The sequence below is a fragment of the Denticeps clupeoides genome, chromosome 12, assembly GCF_900700375.1.
Source record: "Denticeps clupeoides chromosome 12, fDenClu1.1, whole genome shotgun sequence".
Classification (NCBI taxonomy): Eukaryota; Metazoa; Chordata; class Actinopteri; order Clupeiformes; family Denticipitidae; genus Denticeps; species Denticeps clupeoides.
The window spans coordinates 4,530,725-4,547,475 of NC_041718.1; the positions used below are offsets into that span (position 1 = coordinate 4,530,725).

The following is a 16,751-nucleotide window of genomic DNA, read 5'->3' on the forward strand; positions in this document are numbered from 1 at the left end:
GTCAACTATAACTCTCACAAGTGCCAGCCGGCCTTTGGTGTGGCTTTACAGTCTGATTGCAGATAACAGGTCGACCGTAATGGAGATTTACAAAGAACCTGCTTGACAATGTCACATAAAGTACATCTGGGTGATGCACTCTTTACATGAATAGAAATGAACAAAAAAGGCCTGCCTTGCCACTTATCTGTAGCTGAGCTATGGGTCAACAATGCCAATAAATGCATAACAATAAGCTCTGTGGTACTCTTTCAATTCAAATATTCCATTGGTCAAGATCTTTGAAAATCATTGGTTTGAAGAACCTTTAAAATCATTGTTGCGGCCTTCAACCTGTTGGATCATCTTAACCATCTGCCCAAATTGCGGTCTTACTCAGAATAGGAAGCTTTTCTTTTACTGTGCTTCAGCCCACATTCTGAATTCAAGCCTTTTGTTCCATGCCCACATTGCCAGATGTAGTTGTCCGTGCACGTTTCTCCGGGAAACCCTGTAAGACGATATCAGCCCGCTATCCGAAAGATCTGAGGCATTTCAACAAAGACCAAAAAAACCATCAAACAGTCATACACACACATGGACAAATGCTGTGATCCAGTCCTCATCTAACTTGGCTGTCCTTCAGCCGTTGACGTCAGAACTCAAATACCACCGAAGCCACATCAGACGCCTGTGAACTCACCACCCACAAACAACAGAGCAGCAGAAATGTGATTATAGTGGATGCGCTAAAATGATACACGCCACCTGGCGCAGCAGCAAGCCGGAGGAAAGGTATCAAAAGAAACCCCGAGGTGGAAAGTTCAGTTTCATTCAGGGGGAAGAATGAGAATCGCTTCTGGTTTAAGCGACATGACATGCATACTTGCCAGCAAAGCGAATGTTCAGTAGTAATATACTGATTTTAAATGGACACGATTAGACTGGTTTAGGCTGGATAGTGAATAAAAAACAAAGGCATGTACTTTATGATGATGAAAAACTACAATAACAACACAATAGAAGCTATGAAATTAAAAAAAGTACAATGAAATATACTACAACAGAGTAGTATTTTCAATTTAACGTCTCTCTTGTTTTATTGGAACACCATAGATTTCTTTAAATGATAAAACATTTTTTATTTGTATCATTGTATGTTCCTATTCGGTTGAGCTTTTCAAATTTCATTGACCTTTTATGCCGTTTGTCCACGATGGATTGCATTTAGTTTTTGATTATGCAGATTTTTTTTCTTTCTGTCGTTCTTTCTTCAGATGACAGTTCCTTCTGTGTACAAGACTTCGGTGTACAAGACTTGTACAAGACTGTGAGTGGTATGTGTGTTTACGCCTGAGTGTGTGAGAGTGTGCACCGTGCCCTCAGCTCAGAATTGAGTGTGTGTGTTTGAGAGAGAGGCCGATTCTGAGCAGTAAAGATGGAGAGCGAAAGTTGGTGGGCCTGGAGTCTGGCGTGTGTAAATGGCTCGGCCCAGCTGTCACCGTCACAACCCTGCCCTAAAGCGGGGCTGTCCGAGTTATGCGGGGCGCCAGGGGGGCCATTGTGGCCCACTGCTCCCTCCTAGCCCTCCGCTCATCCTTTCTTCCCGCACACCCCCTGCCTGCCTCCTGTCACCCTGACACTCGGCTTCCTCCCTCCGCCTTTGTTCTGCCCTCAGGACAGGATTCTAGTTAAGCTGAGCATACAAACGAATGCGTGCTGTTGTTTCTGTGCGGCCCCTGACCAACAAGCGTTACAATTACCAGGTACTTTACTCGGAATTACATCTGCCCCATCTGAGAAAGGATTATGCTCGTCCAACTTCACCAGAGTTTAAATGGCTATTAATTGAAGATATTAATTGAAATTTGTAATTCAGTTGGTTGTTATAACATTAACACAAAATCAATTCCATTCATCTTATATTAGGTGGTGTAGATAATATATGCTAATACATGATAAACTTTACTCAAATTCGGGAGAGATATAAAGAACCACTTGTGGTCCAGAGTTAATAATAATTCAGTTCATTCTCTCTGTTTAGATCTCCGTACATTGCTAACCAAAGCTTATTTTACTCTTTAGATTTAATCTTTGACCACATAAGAATAAATGAAATAACGTAATAAAACACAGGTGAACATAGGAAATTTAACCCCATTCAAGGCTAATCTGAGCTGCTTTAGCTCCTTTAGTTTTAAGTTCAGAAGACATCAACTTCTAACAGAAAAAGATCAGAACATTTAAAAGTAAGGGGGCATCATTTCAGAAACTCTTTGATGCTCAGGTCAGGAGCTCTTCGGAGCTTTTAGTTCACACCAACTACACTCTGAACGTTAAAAGTACACACCTTGCCCTCTGAGAGCATGCGAGTCTCAGGCCATCGGCCGGCTTTAACACAGTCAAACACAACCTCCCATCACACTTCTCCGAAACGGGTGAAGCGTCCCTCTGAGCAGTTAACAAAGCCTTTGAGCGGTGGGCAGAATTTGCATGACACACAAAGGCACCCCCTCCCTCCTCTCTGTTTGCTGTTTGACGGCAATAGATGGACGAGAGGGCGACAAGTGGTGCAGAGGGGGTGGGATGAGTTGAATGACCTCTCAGTGTTGCCGATACTGCTGCTTTGTGACCCTTAAATCTGGGGAGCAGCCTCCCGGCGTGAGCACTTTTTTTTGTCCTGATGGGTCTTTCGGAGCAGGATGCCGGCCCTGGGGGAAGAGAAAAGGGGGCTTCTCGCCCCTCGCAGCCTGAGTGTATGGGTGTGTGTGTCTGAATGTGTATTAGGCTTTGAGGGCATGCGGCGTAAAATCGAGTCCGCACCGTGAGATGTGCCCCTCTGATGAGTAGGAGATTTCCATTGTGGCACAGCTCGACACCGCCATGCTCATGTGGAGTGAACCCCCCCCACAGGCCCTCAAAACTCAGTGGGCTTAACCATCCATTTTATTTTAAGCCATCTTCCCACCCCAGTGGAGCCCGAATGTCTGTCATGTCTGCTCCATGATCCTACAAAAGCCCACGTGGAATAAAGCGCTAGGAAGGCTACGTGTACCCCTGTTTCTTGAAGACCCTTAGCTGCCAGTGGAGGCCTCACCCAGCACCTTGGTGTTGAAACTAGCTGGTCTGTCACCTATGCCACAGCTGTTGAGGCTGCTGGTCTGGGCTTGTGACACTTCTTTGGCAGTTTTCCGATGAATATTTATATTTGGTGTCAATGTGCTGGTAGCTCCTCAAGCTCTTGTAAGGATGTCAAGCCGAGTTTGACTCATGGGTCAAGGAATTGAGGGCTTCTTAAGACTATTGCACAATAGGGACTCAACTCAAGAATGCCTTGCGGTTGCTAGGTGACGCCATTGTTGGCGCCTTGTGCCGTCTACATATTCATAGTCCTTGAAGTCATTAGTAGTCATTCATTCATACTGGTACACCCACTTGACCCATTCTGCCTGTTACCGTGGGAAACCTTATAGGAGGCTGGGCTGTGAAACGTTTATAACTTGTTAGGTACACATGACCAGTGCAATCTGTCACGTCTAGTTAAGTGCTATACAGAAACCAAGATTTAATAATGGCATGAATGCCACTTGACTGCAGATATAGACACAGAATTTTTAATTGGTCTGCAATGCTGGTGAGTCCATTGTGAGTTCAGTATCTAAACCAAAGATGCAAATATCATACGCAAAACAGAAATACAAACTCAAATGACCAGGTAATCATGTTTCATTTTATTGTGTTGCAACAGCATAACATATCATTGCTCAAATTTGTGCTGAATTAAGTTAGCAAATTATTGGCCAGTAATAACTGGAATTGGAACATGTGGCTACATGTTTATTGTAACTATTATGTCCATCTTTTCTGATTCTGTACGAACCAACAGCAGCATACTGAATTTCAAAAGTGTTTGAACCGTGCTCATTTATTTTCTTTTATTACAATGAAAAATTTTATTTAAAAAAGAGAGTCGGCCCAATAACAGCGTGTTGAACATTAACAGCCAGGATGTAGACAAGGTCAAAGTAAAAGTAAAACAGAAGAACACACAGCCTCCTGATGCAACTTTATGATATTTGTGAATGGCCCGGGCTCAAACATCCGCTCAGTCACAGGTGCCGCAGCTGGCCCCGCCCCGCCCCGCCCAGCTCCGCCCACATTCCAGAGGGCGGGGCCTCCGGCGCTCCGGTCCCCGCACGAGGCGCGACTCGCCAGCCGAGTTCCAGACGCGCCGAAGAAATTATCCCCAATGGCCACGTTCCGCGCTCTCCGCTTCGCCCCTTCCGCCGCATTATTTATTAACGCCGTATTTATTGTCGTCCGAACGAAAGAACGTAAGTACAACTTCTCAAAACTTCACCCACTCTTAATGTCATATATTGTCGCTTGCTGCGCGCACCGCGTGGCGACAGCCCCGTACATGTCATTAGACACCCAGTCGCTGTCTCACTCGCCGGAAGAGTGTTAAAAAGCGCTTTTAAAGAGCAAACGTCGCACTATGTAAGTGTGTTACTCTGAGTAACTCCGTCAGTGTTACTCTGCGTGTCTCTGTCGGTGTTACTCTGAGTAACTCCGTATCTCCGTCAGTGTTAGTTTGAGTAACTCCGTCAGTGTTTCTCTGCGTGTCTCTGTCGGTGTTACTCTGAGTAACTCCGTATCTCCGTCAGTGTTAGTTTGAGTAACTCCGTCAGTGTTACTCTGAGCGTCTCTGTCTGTGTTACTCGGAGTAACTCATCAGTGTGGGGTGGTAGTAACCTAGTGGGTAACACACTCGCCTATGAACCAGAAGACCCAGGTTCAAATCCCACTTACTACCATCGTGTCCCTGAGCAAGACACTTAACCCTAAATTGCTCCAGGGGGGGACTGTCCCTGTAACTACTGATTGTAAGTTGGTCTGGATAAGGGCGTCTGGTAAATGCTGAAAATGTCGGTGTTGCTCTGCGTGTCTCTTTAAACAGCTTAAAAACGATTACATCACGTTGGTTGGATTTTCGGGAAAGTCTCTGTAATAACGACCCGTGTAGGACCAGTTTGTAACGCTGCTCGCTTCTTTTCTTCCAGATGTACTTTTAGACATGAAGGCCTCCGGAGGAGAGTTGGGATGGCTGCCCTCGCCCAGTGAGGATGGGGTAAGTGTCCCGGTCCCCTCGGATTTCCGTCCGCTTCGCTAGGCCTCACCTTAAACCTGGACTTCCGATTTGCTTCCGTCCTTCTGCAGTGGGAAATTGTCCAGACGGTCATCAACGGGTCCCTGCTGTACACGTACAGCGTTTGCAATGTGGGCGGCGACACCGAACAGGACAACTGGCTGCGCACCACCTTCATCCAGCGGCGGCCCGACGTGTCCCGCATCTCGGTGGAGCTCCGCTTCATAGTGCGAGACTGCGGCACGTTCGGCGGCGCCTCGCCATCGTGCCGAGAGACCTTCGGCCTGTTCCTGGCAGAGACGGACTCCGACGTGGGCACCACCTTCCGAAAAGGCCAGTTCCGCAAGGTGGCCACGGTGGCGCCGGATGAGGTGACAGTGGACCGCAGCGGGGGAAAGGCCGCACTGCGTGTGAACGTGGAGACGCGGACCGTCGGCCCGCTGTCCCGTCGCGGCTTCTATCTGGCTTTCCAAGACTCGGGGGCGTGCGTGGCGCTTATCTCGGTGCGCGTCTTTTACACCACCTGCCCCAGCACCACGAAGAGCCTGGTGACGTTTCCAGAGAAGATCACGGAGGCCTCCCTCACCGAGGTGGTGGGCACGTGCGTGAAGAATGCCGTGGCACCCGACCAGGCGCCCCCTCCTCGTATGTACTGCACCACCGAGGGCGAGTGGGTGGTGCCTGTGGGACAGTGCCAGTGTGGAGCTGGTTACCAGGCCTTTGGAGAGATCTGCCAAGGTGAGTGTGTGTGTGTGTGTGCGCATGTTTTTTTTTAGGAAAGTCTAGTTATTTGAGATGCGCTAGTTCTATTACAAAAAGCAAAGCATGCATGTATTTTATTACGTTTTTAATGGATCCGGCGGAATATATTACAGTTTTTTTGTTTTGTCATCTTACATTCAGGGTCTGGACAAAAAGCAATGCCTGTAGGTGGCGCTAAATACAGCATATATTGTAGCAGGTTTTTTAATTACTCTCGAGTATGTTCAGGTCCGGTTTGGTACGTAATGGGCATGTTCCGTGCACACTGCCTTGCCTTTGATGCAAATTTATTAAGGGTCCAAACAAAAAGAACATAAGTACAACTTTTCAAAAACTTTTATTCTTAATTTTTTGCTTTCTCCTCATACCGCTTGGCGACAGCACTTGGGAACACCCACGGGGTGCATTCACTTTCTCACATTTTGTTCCCTTCAAACGTCCCCGGGTGTAAAAAGAGCTTTTAAAAGCCACACCATCAAGTGTGGTAATAATAGTCTAGTCTGTAAGGAAAGTCCAGTTATTTGAGACGTACACAAGGCATGTTAATGCCGTATTAACCCGGCATCCAGCCACCACGCGCTTTCATTTGAGTTTATTACACACAAACTGTCCCCCCCCCCCCCCCCCCCCCCCCCGTTCACGTTACACTGGGAATCGCCCAGGTGAGCCATGAAACCCAACGCTCCTCTACTGTTGTTAGCGGGCGGTGGTCCGCCAGAGAGGCCGAGCCGTTTACTTGACGCATGAGCAAGCCGAGAAGAATGAGCGAATCACACCGAATTCCACTTCCCTTCACGCCCCGTCACCTGCCAACTCTGTAATTCCGCTCTGTGTCGTATGTGGGGTGTCATGTTCGGCCAAAGGTGGAGGGTGGCGGAAGCTGGGCATGTGAAGTTTGTTATGGGTTCGGTCCCAGGGTCTTCTCAGTTTCATGGGTGTAACAATAAGTTGAAAGAACAAGAGAAAGAGAGAAAGAAAGAAAGAGAAAGAAAGAAAGAAAGCCTTTAAGTTAGTGTTGAACAGAAAGCCCAGTTCCGGCGCTCTCGCTACACAACGCGGCGCAGATCGCACGCCCTTAAAACAAGATGGAAGGTAATGACAGGGGGTGTGGGGCAGCAGGAATGCGAGATGAGGAGCTCTGTAATCTGCGTGGGCAGTTGGAGGCGTTCTGGTGGGATATTTTCACACAGACATCACACGCCGCCTCGACTCCCATGACTAAGACAGCTGTCATGACTCGAGAGTGCAGGAAACCTGTCACCTGGGCATTACCTCTGTTGTCTATTTGCCTGTTGCCATGGTTATGGACCATAAATTACAGGGGAGGGTGGGGGGTGGGGTGGTGGATGGGACACACCTGGCTTCCTGCAACGCGAGTTAGCCATCTTTTAAAGTGCAGGGAGTTTCCAGAGGAGTGTTGGTGGTCCCTTCACGTTCGGAGCGTTAAAACACCACGCACTTTCCCACAGACTAACTTGATCCGTCCGATGCAGATTCCTTGGAGGTTTTTAAAAAAAAATTGTTTCAGCAGGAATTAAGGTCAGGTTTAGGAATCTCATGAACGTTTGGCAGATGAACAGACAGGATCTAACACCTGAAGGGGAAACTGGACACGGGCAGGAAGTTCCGGAAAAAAGACGGCGGATGCCACCTCCCTATTGTGTTCATGAGCAAAAATAAAAAGTATGATCTCATATATTGCTGGCCAGGCGAGATTTTTTATTATTTTTTTTTATATCCTTTTAGTTAGTCCTTTTAGTGTACCAGGAGGTATGAACAAAGTTTTAAAAAGAGCAAACGTGAGTTTCGAGCAACCGTAAGTTAACTTGTAAGGCTCATGTTCCCCCTCACTATGTTATTCAAACTCAAAAACGAGATGTTTTTTTTTCCAGTGACCTCTGATCTCTGGGGGGGTTAAAGCCACCTGGTCCTCTTAGCTGGTGTCATTGTGATCGGCCGGCCAGCGAGAACTGTGGTGGTGGGGTCGGGGTCTTTTCATCACGGTCCGAGCCGGTCTCTGTTACATCAACAGGGCGTGATATACGATTCCCTGGTACTGCGCACCTTTCCATTCAGCACGTTGACCTCTGAGTCATTTAAGTGCTTGTAAAAAAAAAGTCTGAAAGACTTGGTTATGTTGAGTGGTTGGTTTAATGGGATACGTACAAAACTAGACATTAGCTAGTTAAACACGAAACCTGAATAATAAACTTACTGCAATTTCATCTAGAACTAAAAACAAAAGCGAAAATTAAGCATATGACCAGACTGGTTTGAGGTGATCCTTTCAGGAAACACAGTGACATAATAACTTTAGAATGTGTGTTTAAGTATATAACTTTAGAAAGAGGTGTAATTACCAGTAAGTAGCAAATTACCAAATGTAGTGGTAATTAAACTTCTTACTGAGGTATTTTATTATATATATATATATATATATCAGATCACAAAAGACAATGTAAATAAAATACATCTAAAATGCATTTTAGTTGATATATATATATATATATCAACTAAAATGCATTTTAGATGTATTTTATTTACATTGTCTTTTGTGATCTGATGTGTATATTGCACTTAGTCCCACGCAACAAAGCAGATTTATATGATTTTTTTTTTTTAATGAGCGGGAAAAGGTCTGCACAGCTGTCCCTGAAAATAGCCGTGGACAGAATTAGGTCGAAACTGGCATGAATTCATCCCGCTCTCCCACTCGTTCCCGCACATTCCCACCATGACTGTGTCCGCCACCGGCGAAACAGCCCTGGCTGAATTTAGCCACGCCAGCCACAGCTGCTCGCTGGTAAGGCATAAGCGGACCGTCGCCGCAAACGGAGGAACTTCCTCACCACGTTGCCCTTTTATCCCGAGTTTGGAATGGTGGCGATACACACGGCACTTTGCTTTTAAAAGGCTTTAAAAAAATACAGTAAAACCAATGAATTCAGTCGCTAAACTTTTTTTTAATTTTTATTGGCAGTAAGAAATGCTCATAAATTATGAAATCAATAAGGAAAACATTTATATTTGCCATATTCATTACATATAAATAGAAAAATAGTTTGTTGTATAATAATAAATTTGGCTTATGAAAGTCTGAAATCCTCTATCTGTAATTAACAGTGTTATCAGTGATCAGAAAATGATTAACTATACAGAGATTGTCTTGAGCTTGAATGAAACCACTAAAGAAATTACTTTCTTTTCACGACGTTCATAAAAGCTGAAAGCGCTCTACTTTTCTCTCAGGGTGTTTGTTAAGACCAACTGTTGCACCGAAATCTTAGTTAGCATAAGAATCAAGTCTGTTGAGGCCGCCCTTTTAACCGTTCGGGGGACTCCATGCCGACTTGTCCAATCTCGGTCTCAGATGAGTTTAGGGGGTCCGGGGTTTTATTTCCACTCGAACCTACGACAGCCCCCCTGCTGTTTGTTTGTTTGAGGCGAGCTTTCTGTTCCGCTGAAAGAAAGCTGTCCTCTCTGGGCTCTATTTATCCCGCAAATCCCCGTCCCAGGAGAGGGCTTCTGTCGCTGGGGCCTGAGAAGCCCGACCCCCGACCCACCCCCGCCTTTCCGACTTATTCCAGTCTCAAGGGTGCAGCTGAAAAATGACTCCCCGAGGCAAATGCGATTGGCATCGCCTTCGTCAGGATGGTGTAGCTGTCATCACATTACATCTGTAACGATGTCAAAGCAGGACCCCCCATCCACATTCTTTCCTACTTCCTAAATGCACTTCCTCACATCGCCAGCCCTGTTCCTCCTGTTTCCAGTCACTCCTGTCAAGAGGTTGCTGCTGGGCTCTTCCCCTCTCCGGTGGTTTTTTTTTTTTTTTTTTTTAACCCCCCTTCAGTCGACACAGGAAGGAAGGGAGGATGACAGGAAGGTCACACAAATTTGCAGTTCTCACTTCCTGTTTGCACTGAGTTACCTCGCATGTCCAGGCTCGCCCTGTGGGTGTGATGCCTTTTGTTTGCTTTTATATAGATGAATGGGACTGGCGAGAAGTACGATGAAGGGCTCATATCTCAAGGGTGTGTCCGTGCCTGTGGGAATTTGTTTTCACATGTGTACGATTCACCCAGCTTTTCATTCTCAAATTACTGCTGCTTTCTTGGTCATATGACGTGTTTGTGTGCAATTAAAAAGTTAAAGGTTTTATGGCTAATAGTGCTTTATGGGAACAGAAGGTTAAAACTAGTATATACATAATACATTCATATTAAAATATAACTAATATATATTCTAAACATATCATCTAAATATTAATCTTTTTTTTTTTTTTTACTGTACCACATTCCAACACACTTCAGTTATCCAAAAATATTGGAAAATTATTGACAATCAATCCAAAATTCCCAGTACAGAAATGTCCATGTTTTAAAAAACATGGGGCTGAAATGAGTAGGTAGTATGTCATTAGTTATCTTTATTTATTAGACGCATGTAAAGTGTGGATCATGTGTAAAGTGCGTGCATAGTTTCGGGGATTGTTCCATTGTCGCAGCTGTGAAGCTGACCACACACAGCGAAGGGGGGGGTCATTGTCATGTCGGGGTGCCACTGCGGTAATGAATAGCCGAACCGCTGACTAAACCACCGCCCCCGCTCCCTTCTGTCATTCGCAGCGTGCGAAGAGGGCTTCTTCAAGACAGCTGTGTCGAGCGCGCCCTGCCAGCCCTGCCCTGCCAACACCCAGCGCTCCAAGCCCGGCGCCCCCTTCTGCGAGTGCCTGGGGGGCTTCTTCAGGTCGCAAAGCGACTCTCCATCCACCCCCTGCTCTGGTCAGTACAAAACGAATACCTCGTCATTTTCACTTTTCACTGATTCTCTGCATGGAAGTGATCATGTCGTTCTTACTTTCAGCCCCGCCCAGCGCACCTCGTGATCTCATCACCACCCCTCTGTCCACGGCCGGCAGACTGCAGCTGTCATGGCGCCCCCCTCTGTTGACCGGTGGGCGCAGCGACATCACCTACAGCGTTTCCTGCGAGCATTGCAGCGGTGCCGCGTGCGCGCCGTGCGGGGAGAAGGTCCGCTTCGAGCCCGGCGCCGCCGCTCTGCGCGACCCGACAGTCACAGTGAGCGAGCTGGAGCTCCACCTCAACTACACCTTCATGGTGGAAGCCCAAAGTGGAGTCTCCCAGTACAGTTCCCAGAGAGCCTCCAGCAGCATCACCACCACACTGCACAGCGCACGTAAGGCTTGAATCTGACAATGCTAATATATGGACCAGAAAAGTATCTTAAAGTCTTGGAACAATAATTTGGTCCGGTCCCAGGAGTTCTCATATTGCCTTGTCTTGGAAAATGACAAGACTTAATGGGGGCTCGGTGTAGTGATGGCTAAGCGTTTAAGGAAACGGACCAGTAATTGTAAAGTTGCTGTTTTGAATCCTGAATCGCCTGAGGTGCCACTGAGCAAAGCACCGTCCCCACACGCTGCTCCCCGGGCACCTGTCATAGCTGCCCACTGCTCACCAAGGGTGACGGTTAAAAGCAGAGGACACGTTTCACTGTGTGCTGTCCTGTGGTGCGTCACCTGTAACAACTAATCACTTAAACTCTTTCTCCTTAATCTCCTTAATATTGATTAGATGATGCCCCGCCCATTCATACTCACTGAAACTTCTGGAAATATATGGTCCTTTTTTGAATGTAATTTCATATCCTTGAGAGGACAACTCCACTATGGCACATTTGTTTTTGGTTCCTTCTAATGCCATGTAAAAATATATATTTTTAATTATCCTCAGATCCACCTGTGGTGTCGTCCCTTCACGTAGAAGACCGGACTCCTACCAGTCTGTCCCTGACCTGGGCCCTGGATCGCAAAGTTCTTCCGTCTTCCTCTTACCGCTATGAACTCATGTACCGCAGAAAAGTTAGTAGTAAACTACTTGTTATAATCCGTCTATAGTAACGCATGTCTTAGCCCCTCCCACTGGGATGTAACCCCTCCTTCACCCATCTAATTGGCCGTTCTGTTTGTCTCCCTCTACAGGACGATAAAAGTGACCAGGACGTCACCACATACACAGTGCTGGTTTTAGAGAAGAACTCAGTTCAGATAAATGATCTGTCCCCTGGCACCAAGTACCTGTTTCGGGTTCAGACTCTGAACCAGGACGGCCATCCGGGCAGCAACAGCAAGGAATACGTGTTTCAGACCCCGTCTGTGGGTGAGTGGGTGTTCATGTAATTCTTCTACCATTAACTTCTGATCAATGACAAGAGTAATAAAACTTCTCCTTGTGTCCCACAGCTGAATATCAGAGCAGCGGCAGCTCCATGGTGGTGATGGGTGCCGTCGTCGGCGGTGCCATCATGCTGCTCATCGTCGTGGCGGTTTTATTTCTGCACAAAAGGTGCGCAACGGCTCCCGTCCTTCTGTTTGTATCGTCACACCTAACAACGGTCTTCGCTCTCGTCAGTTTTCCCTGATAACCCGGCGCCCTGTGGTGTTAATGCCCTGTTAATGTGTGACTTTGAAAGGAGTTTATCTTATCGTGGGGGACACATGAAACACGAATGACTTTCCTCGCTTTTCCCTTACAGGAAACTCAAATTGCATTCCAGACAGAGCTGCGAGGACAACTACTTCACTTGCTCAGCTTCAGGTAAGAACAAAAAGAAACAAGACACCACGACTAAAGCTACTTTAAAATTCCACCCTGTTCCATGCTGATCCAGCCCCAGCTAACATGTTCCATAAATATTATATATATTTATATACAATTTTAACCAGTACAGAACAGTACAAAAAGAAAAATCAAATTCCCACCCTCCCACCCCTACAACGCTGGAGGAAATTACTTCCCAACAGATCCTCCAACAATATGACACATGACCTCTCTAATCCAGTGGCCAAATGCTGGAGGATGATGGTCCTTCCATCTATAAAGAATCAGCCTTCTAGTCAACAGAGAACAAAAATCAGTCCTTTTAAAACCGTGTCTGCTCAGAATATGTCAGTTGGAGCCACAGTTTCCCAGGTATCAAAAATAGATCTAAGGTACAGCTTAAGGTATCCATATACAGCTTAGGACATGTTCAAAACATATGCAGCAATGTGGCCGGGGCTTGTTTACATCGATCACATGATGGATCCATATCTATATGTTTAGGATTGGCTTTGCATTTCAAGACTGAGTCTGGGGGACGTGAAGTGAACCAGCTGGAGTAAAGATGAAACAAAAAATTTAGACTTATGAATATTGAACTTTTCAGATAGTTGTTCTAAAGTGGCAAATCTTCCAAAACATGTTTTGAACATGAACAGCTAAAACGTTTGAATCTTTTTACAGAGAAGCTTCAGCCCCTGAAGTCCTACGTCGACCCCCATACATATGAAGACCCCAACACGGCTGTCTTGAAGTTCACCAGCGAGATCCATCCTGGTCTCATCACGAAGCAGAAGGTCATTGGAGCAGGTGAGACGTTGGTCTTTGGCCGGTGTACAGTGAGCGCATCATGGCGGAGCGCTGACTTCTTTTTACGCGCAGGTGAATTCGGGGAGGTGTTCCGAGGCGTTCTGAAGAAGACGGGACGGGCAGGAGAGGTGGCGGTGGCGATAAAGTCACTGAAGCCAGGCTACACAGAGAAACAGAGGCAGGACTTCCTGAGCGAAGCCAGCATCATGGGCCAGTTCACCCACCGTAACATCATCCGTCTGGAGGGCGTGGTCACAAAATGTACGAATCATTAAATACTTGTTCGCCATTTTCTAATCATACACTAGATGCCAGGCGTTTGGTCCCAACCTTGGAATTGGAAACTAATTCTAAAATCACAGAAAAACGTAAAGATATGTGAGCGAGTGTTTTTTTTTTGTACTGTAATGCTATTGTGGAGATAATGTTGAGATGTATATTTATCAGTTCCTTCTGATCCCCCTTCAGTCAAACCTGCCATGATTATCACCGAGTACATGGAGAACGGAGCCCTGGACATCTACCTCAGGGTGAGCGCTCCGTCAGGACGTTCGTGTGTCCCCTGAATGTCATCTGAGTGTCTGCATCAGTTCGTCTTGCCAACTGCTAACACTCACACGCCTCCTCCTCATATCTGCTAGGATCATGATGGTGAGCTGTCGTCATACCAGCTGGTGGGCATGCTGAGTGGCATCGCAGCTGGCATGAAGTACCTCTCCGACATGAACTACGTGCACCGGGACCTCGCCGCCCGCAATGTCCTGGTCAACGCCAACTTGGAGTGCAAGGTGTCGGACTTCGGCTTGTCACGTGTTCTGGAGGACTACCCTGAGGGCACCTACACCACCACGGTGAGATTTACTGCCATCCAATAGGCCTTATGAAGTATAATTCCATTTAATATGGAATCTTAATTGAAACAATATTTCTCTATCCGTTGTTTTGGTGTATTGAGGAAAAGGCTAAACTGTCCTCTTTCGGTGCTTTTCTCTCCCAGGGAGGGAAGATTCCCATCCGCTGGACGGCTCCCGAGGCCATTGCCTACAGGAAGTTCACCTCTGCCAGCGACGTGTGGAGCTTTGGCATCGTGATGTGGGAGGTCATGGCGTTTGGAGAGAGGCCGTACTGGGACATGAGCAACCATGAGGTAGGAATGCTTCTCATAAATATTTTTATAATTAGTTTTATATTGCTAGCTTGGTCGCCAGTGATGATTGGGTAGAAATGACCGCCGCCTCTTTTTTTTTTTTTTTTTTTTTTTTTTTTTTTTCCCGTTCTCAGGTCATGAAGGCCATTAATGAGACGTTTCGGCTGCCTGCGCCAATGGACTGTCCTTCTGCCGTCTACCAGTTGATGCTCCAGTGCTGGCAGCACGACCGAACCAAGCGGCCTCGCTTCACCGACATCGTCAACGTGCTGGACAAACTGCTGCGGAATCCGGAGTCCCTGAACACAATCGCCAGCTTTGACCCATGGTGAGAGCTCACGACTGACAGGCAGAACCGAGGAAGTTGTGCGTTTTCTTGGACCTGTTGTGTTTTTGGGGGGCGGGTGTAAATATCCAGGATATTTTCTTGCTGTGTATTTTACAGTTTAGAACGATAATAGGCGTTGAGGAGGAGACCTTCCTTAAATAAAGTAAATAAATTAAAAAGCTGTTTTTGACTTTATCTTTTTTTTCTAGTGTTTCTATTCGACTGCCCAGCACCAGTGGCAGTGATGGTGCCCCCTTCAGATCAGTTGAGGAATGGCTGGGCTCCATGAAGCTGAGCCAGTACAAAGAGACGTTTGCTGTGGCTGGTATTGTGACCATGGAGCAAGTGCTATGCTTAAAGCCAGAGTAAGTGACACTCGTGACACATTAATGTTTAAAATACAAAAGAAAAAAAAAGTTTACAATCCACATCATCTGTGAACGCATTCATTAATTTGTGTCTTTCCTTTCAGGGACTTAAAGAACATTGGGGTGCTGGTACCAGGTCACCTGAAGAGGATTGCATACAGCATCTTGGGGCTCCGGGACCCGAGTGGCCCCTCTGATGTGTTTGCAGTTTGAGCTGAATCGCAATGCCCCAAGCACTGATGGGAAATATTATGGCAGGCCGGCCTGGACCTGCCCGGTCCATTCCAGTTCACCTCAACTGAACCACATTTACCCCAGGAAGGTCACTTACATAGAACCAGAGAGCTTTTCAAGAACACTGTATCTTAAAAAAAAGACATTTTCTCTACAATATCCTGTTTATTTATTTTTAGACCTTTTATTATGCCTATTATATACTTTTTTTTAAAGAAGGGACCAGTCTTGATAAGAGTTTCACTTGTCTGTATGCATATGACTTTACAGGACAGACCTACACGATAGTTTTTTTGTCTTGTTACTACATGAGGCGCAATTAGACATGATGCAGACTGTAGAGGAACTTGGAGAATGAAGCTTTGGTGAGATTTTTCACTAAAGGCCTGAAGGCCTGTTCCTCTGACAGTAACCGGCAGCCTGCGCGGCTGCAGCAGCAGCAGCAGCGAGAGATGAAGCCATAATGTCCGACCTGCACTTTCTTAATCCTCAGAAGACGTTAAGATTGACTACTTCTTCTTCCTCTCGCGGTTAGGGGTCGCCACAGCAGATCAGCTGGCCCGGTCGTCCACACAGTTTACCTGGTTCTACACCAGATGCCCTTTCTGACATAACCCTATCCATTTAGCCGGGCTCGGGACCGTGCGTCCCCAGTGGCTGGGTCTGCTAAGATGAGTAAATATACAGATATTGTAGTCCAGGCTACTGCCGACAAGAAGACAGCGAGACAGGAGTACTTTTTTTATATATGATGTTAACTCGCAGTTCACTTTTCTATGTGGCTTATCGTGATTTATTGAAGAAGAAATGTAGACGTTCACTACAATATGTCTAAATGCTGCTGTTTGAAAATATTTAATATTTATTCTATTTTTATTTATTACTTGATGAAAAACACTTGACTCATGTGAATGCTGTGTATGCTAAATCCTGAATAAAGCGTTTAGTTTTAAACGAATGTCTTCTTATCTGCTCATTCCAGAATTTTTTACAATTAATATCAGTGGTTTGACAGACGTATCCCACCCTGCAGACACACCATTTCTGTTTCACCACCAAATTATCTTTCTTGACCAAAATAATCAATACACATTTAGTATTAGAAAATTTATATTTTATATGCACAATTTAATAATGAATTATTTTGCCATTCAGTGACAACATTCAGTTGTCACTATTAGAAACATGGAGTGAAATAAATGTTCAGTTACTCTAGACAACATTACTTCATTACCAAATATACAACATTTTAGCTTTATCAAACTCCAGCCCATTGATCCCAAAAGTCATTGTTAAAGTGTGCATATTAAATACTTGTCCTTTCTATTGTATTTTTATAGAAGATTTGAGA

General features: G+C 45.9%; 1 protein-coding gene across 1 annotated transcript; it reads left to right on the forward strand.

Moving 5' to 3' along the window:
* The first annotated feature begins 4,202 nt into the window (after nt 1-4,202).
* Nucleotides 4,203-16,358, forward strand: epha2a (eph receptor A2 a). Its single transcript, XM_028998063.1, has 17 exons — nt 4,203-4,313; nt 5,043-5,110; nt 5,200-5,866; nt 10,519-10,674; nt 10,757-11,089; nt 11,647-11,774; nt 11,895-12,072; nt 12,156-12,258; nt 12,449-12,510; nt 13,198-13,323; nt 13,396-13,584; nt 13,792-13,853; nt 13,965-14,174; nt 14,321-14,470; nt 14,605-14,798; nt 15,008-15,163; nt 15,271-16,358. Exons 1-17 carry the CDS (start codon nt 4,229-4,231, stop codon nt 15,377-15,379), a joined length of 2,976 nt encoding a protein of 991 aa, XP_028853896.1. The 5' UTR covers nt 4,203-4,228; the 3' UTR covers nt 15,380-16,358.
* The last annotated feature ends 393 nt before the right edge of the window (nt 16,359-16,751 follow it).

Bases quoted from the DNA above. Each gene is read 5' to 3' on its own strand.
- epha2a (XM_028998063.1), top strand. From the start codon at position 4,229: ATGGCCACGTTCCGCGCTCTCCGCTTCGCCCCTTCCGCCGCATTATTT. The intron at 12,259-12,448 runs GTGCGCAACGGC...TTTCCCTTACAG, and splicing joins GTTTTATTTCTGCACAAAAG to GAAACTCAAATTGCATTCCA. The intron at 13,585-13,791 runs GTACGAATCATT...ATCCCCCTTCAG, and splicing joins GGAGGGCGTGGTCACAAAAT to TCAAACCTGCCATGATTATC.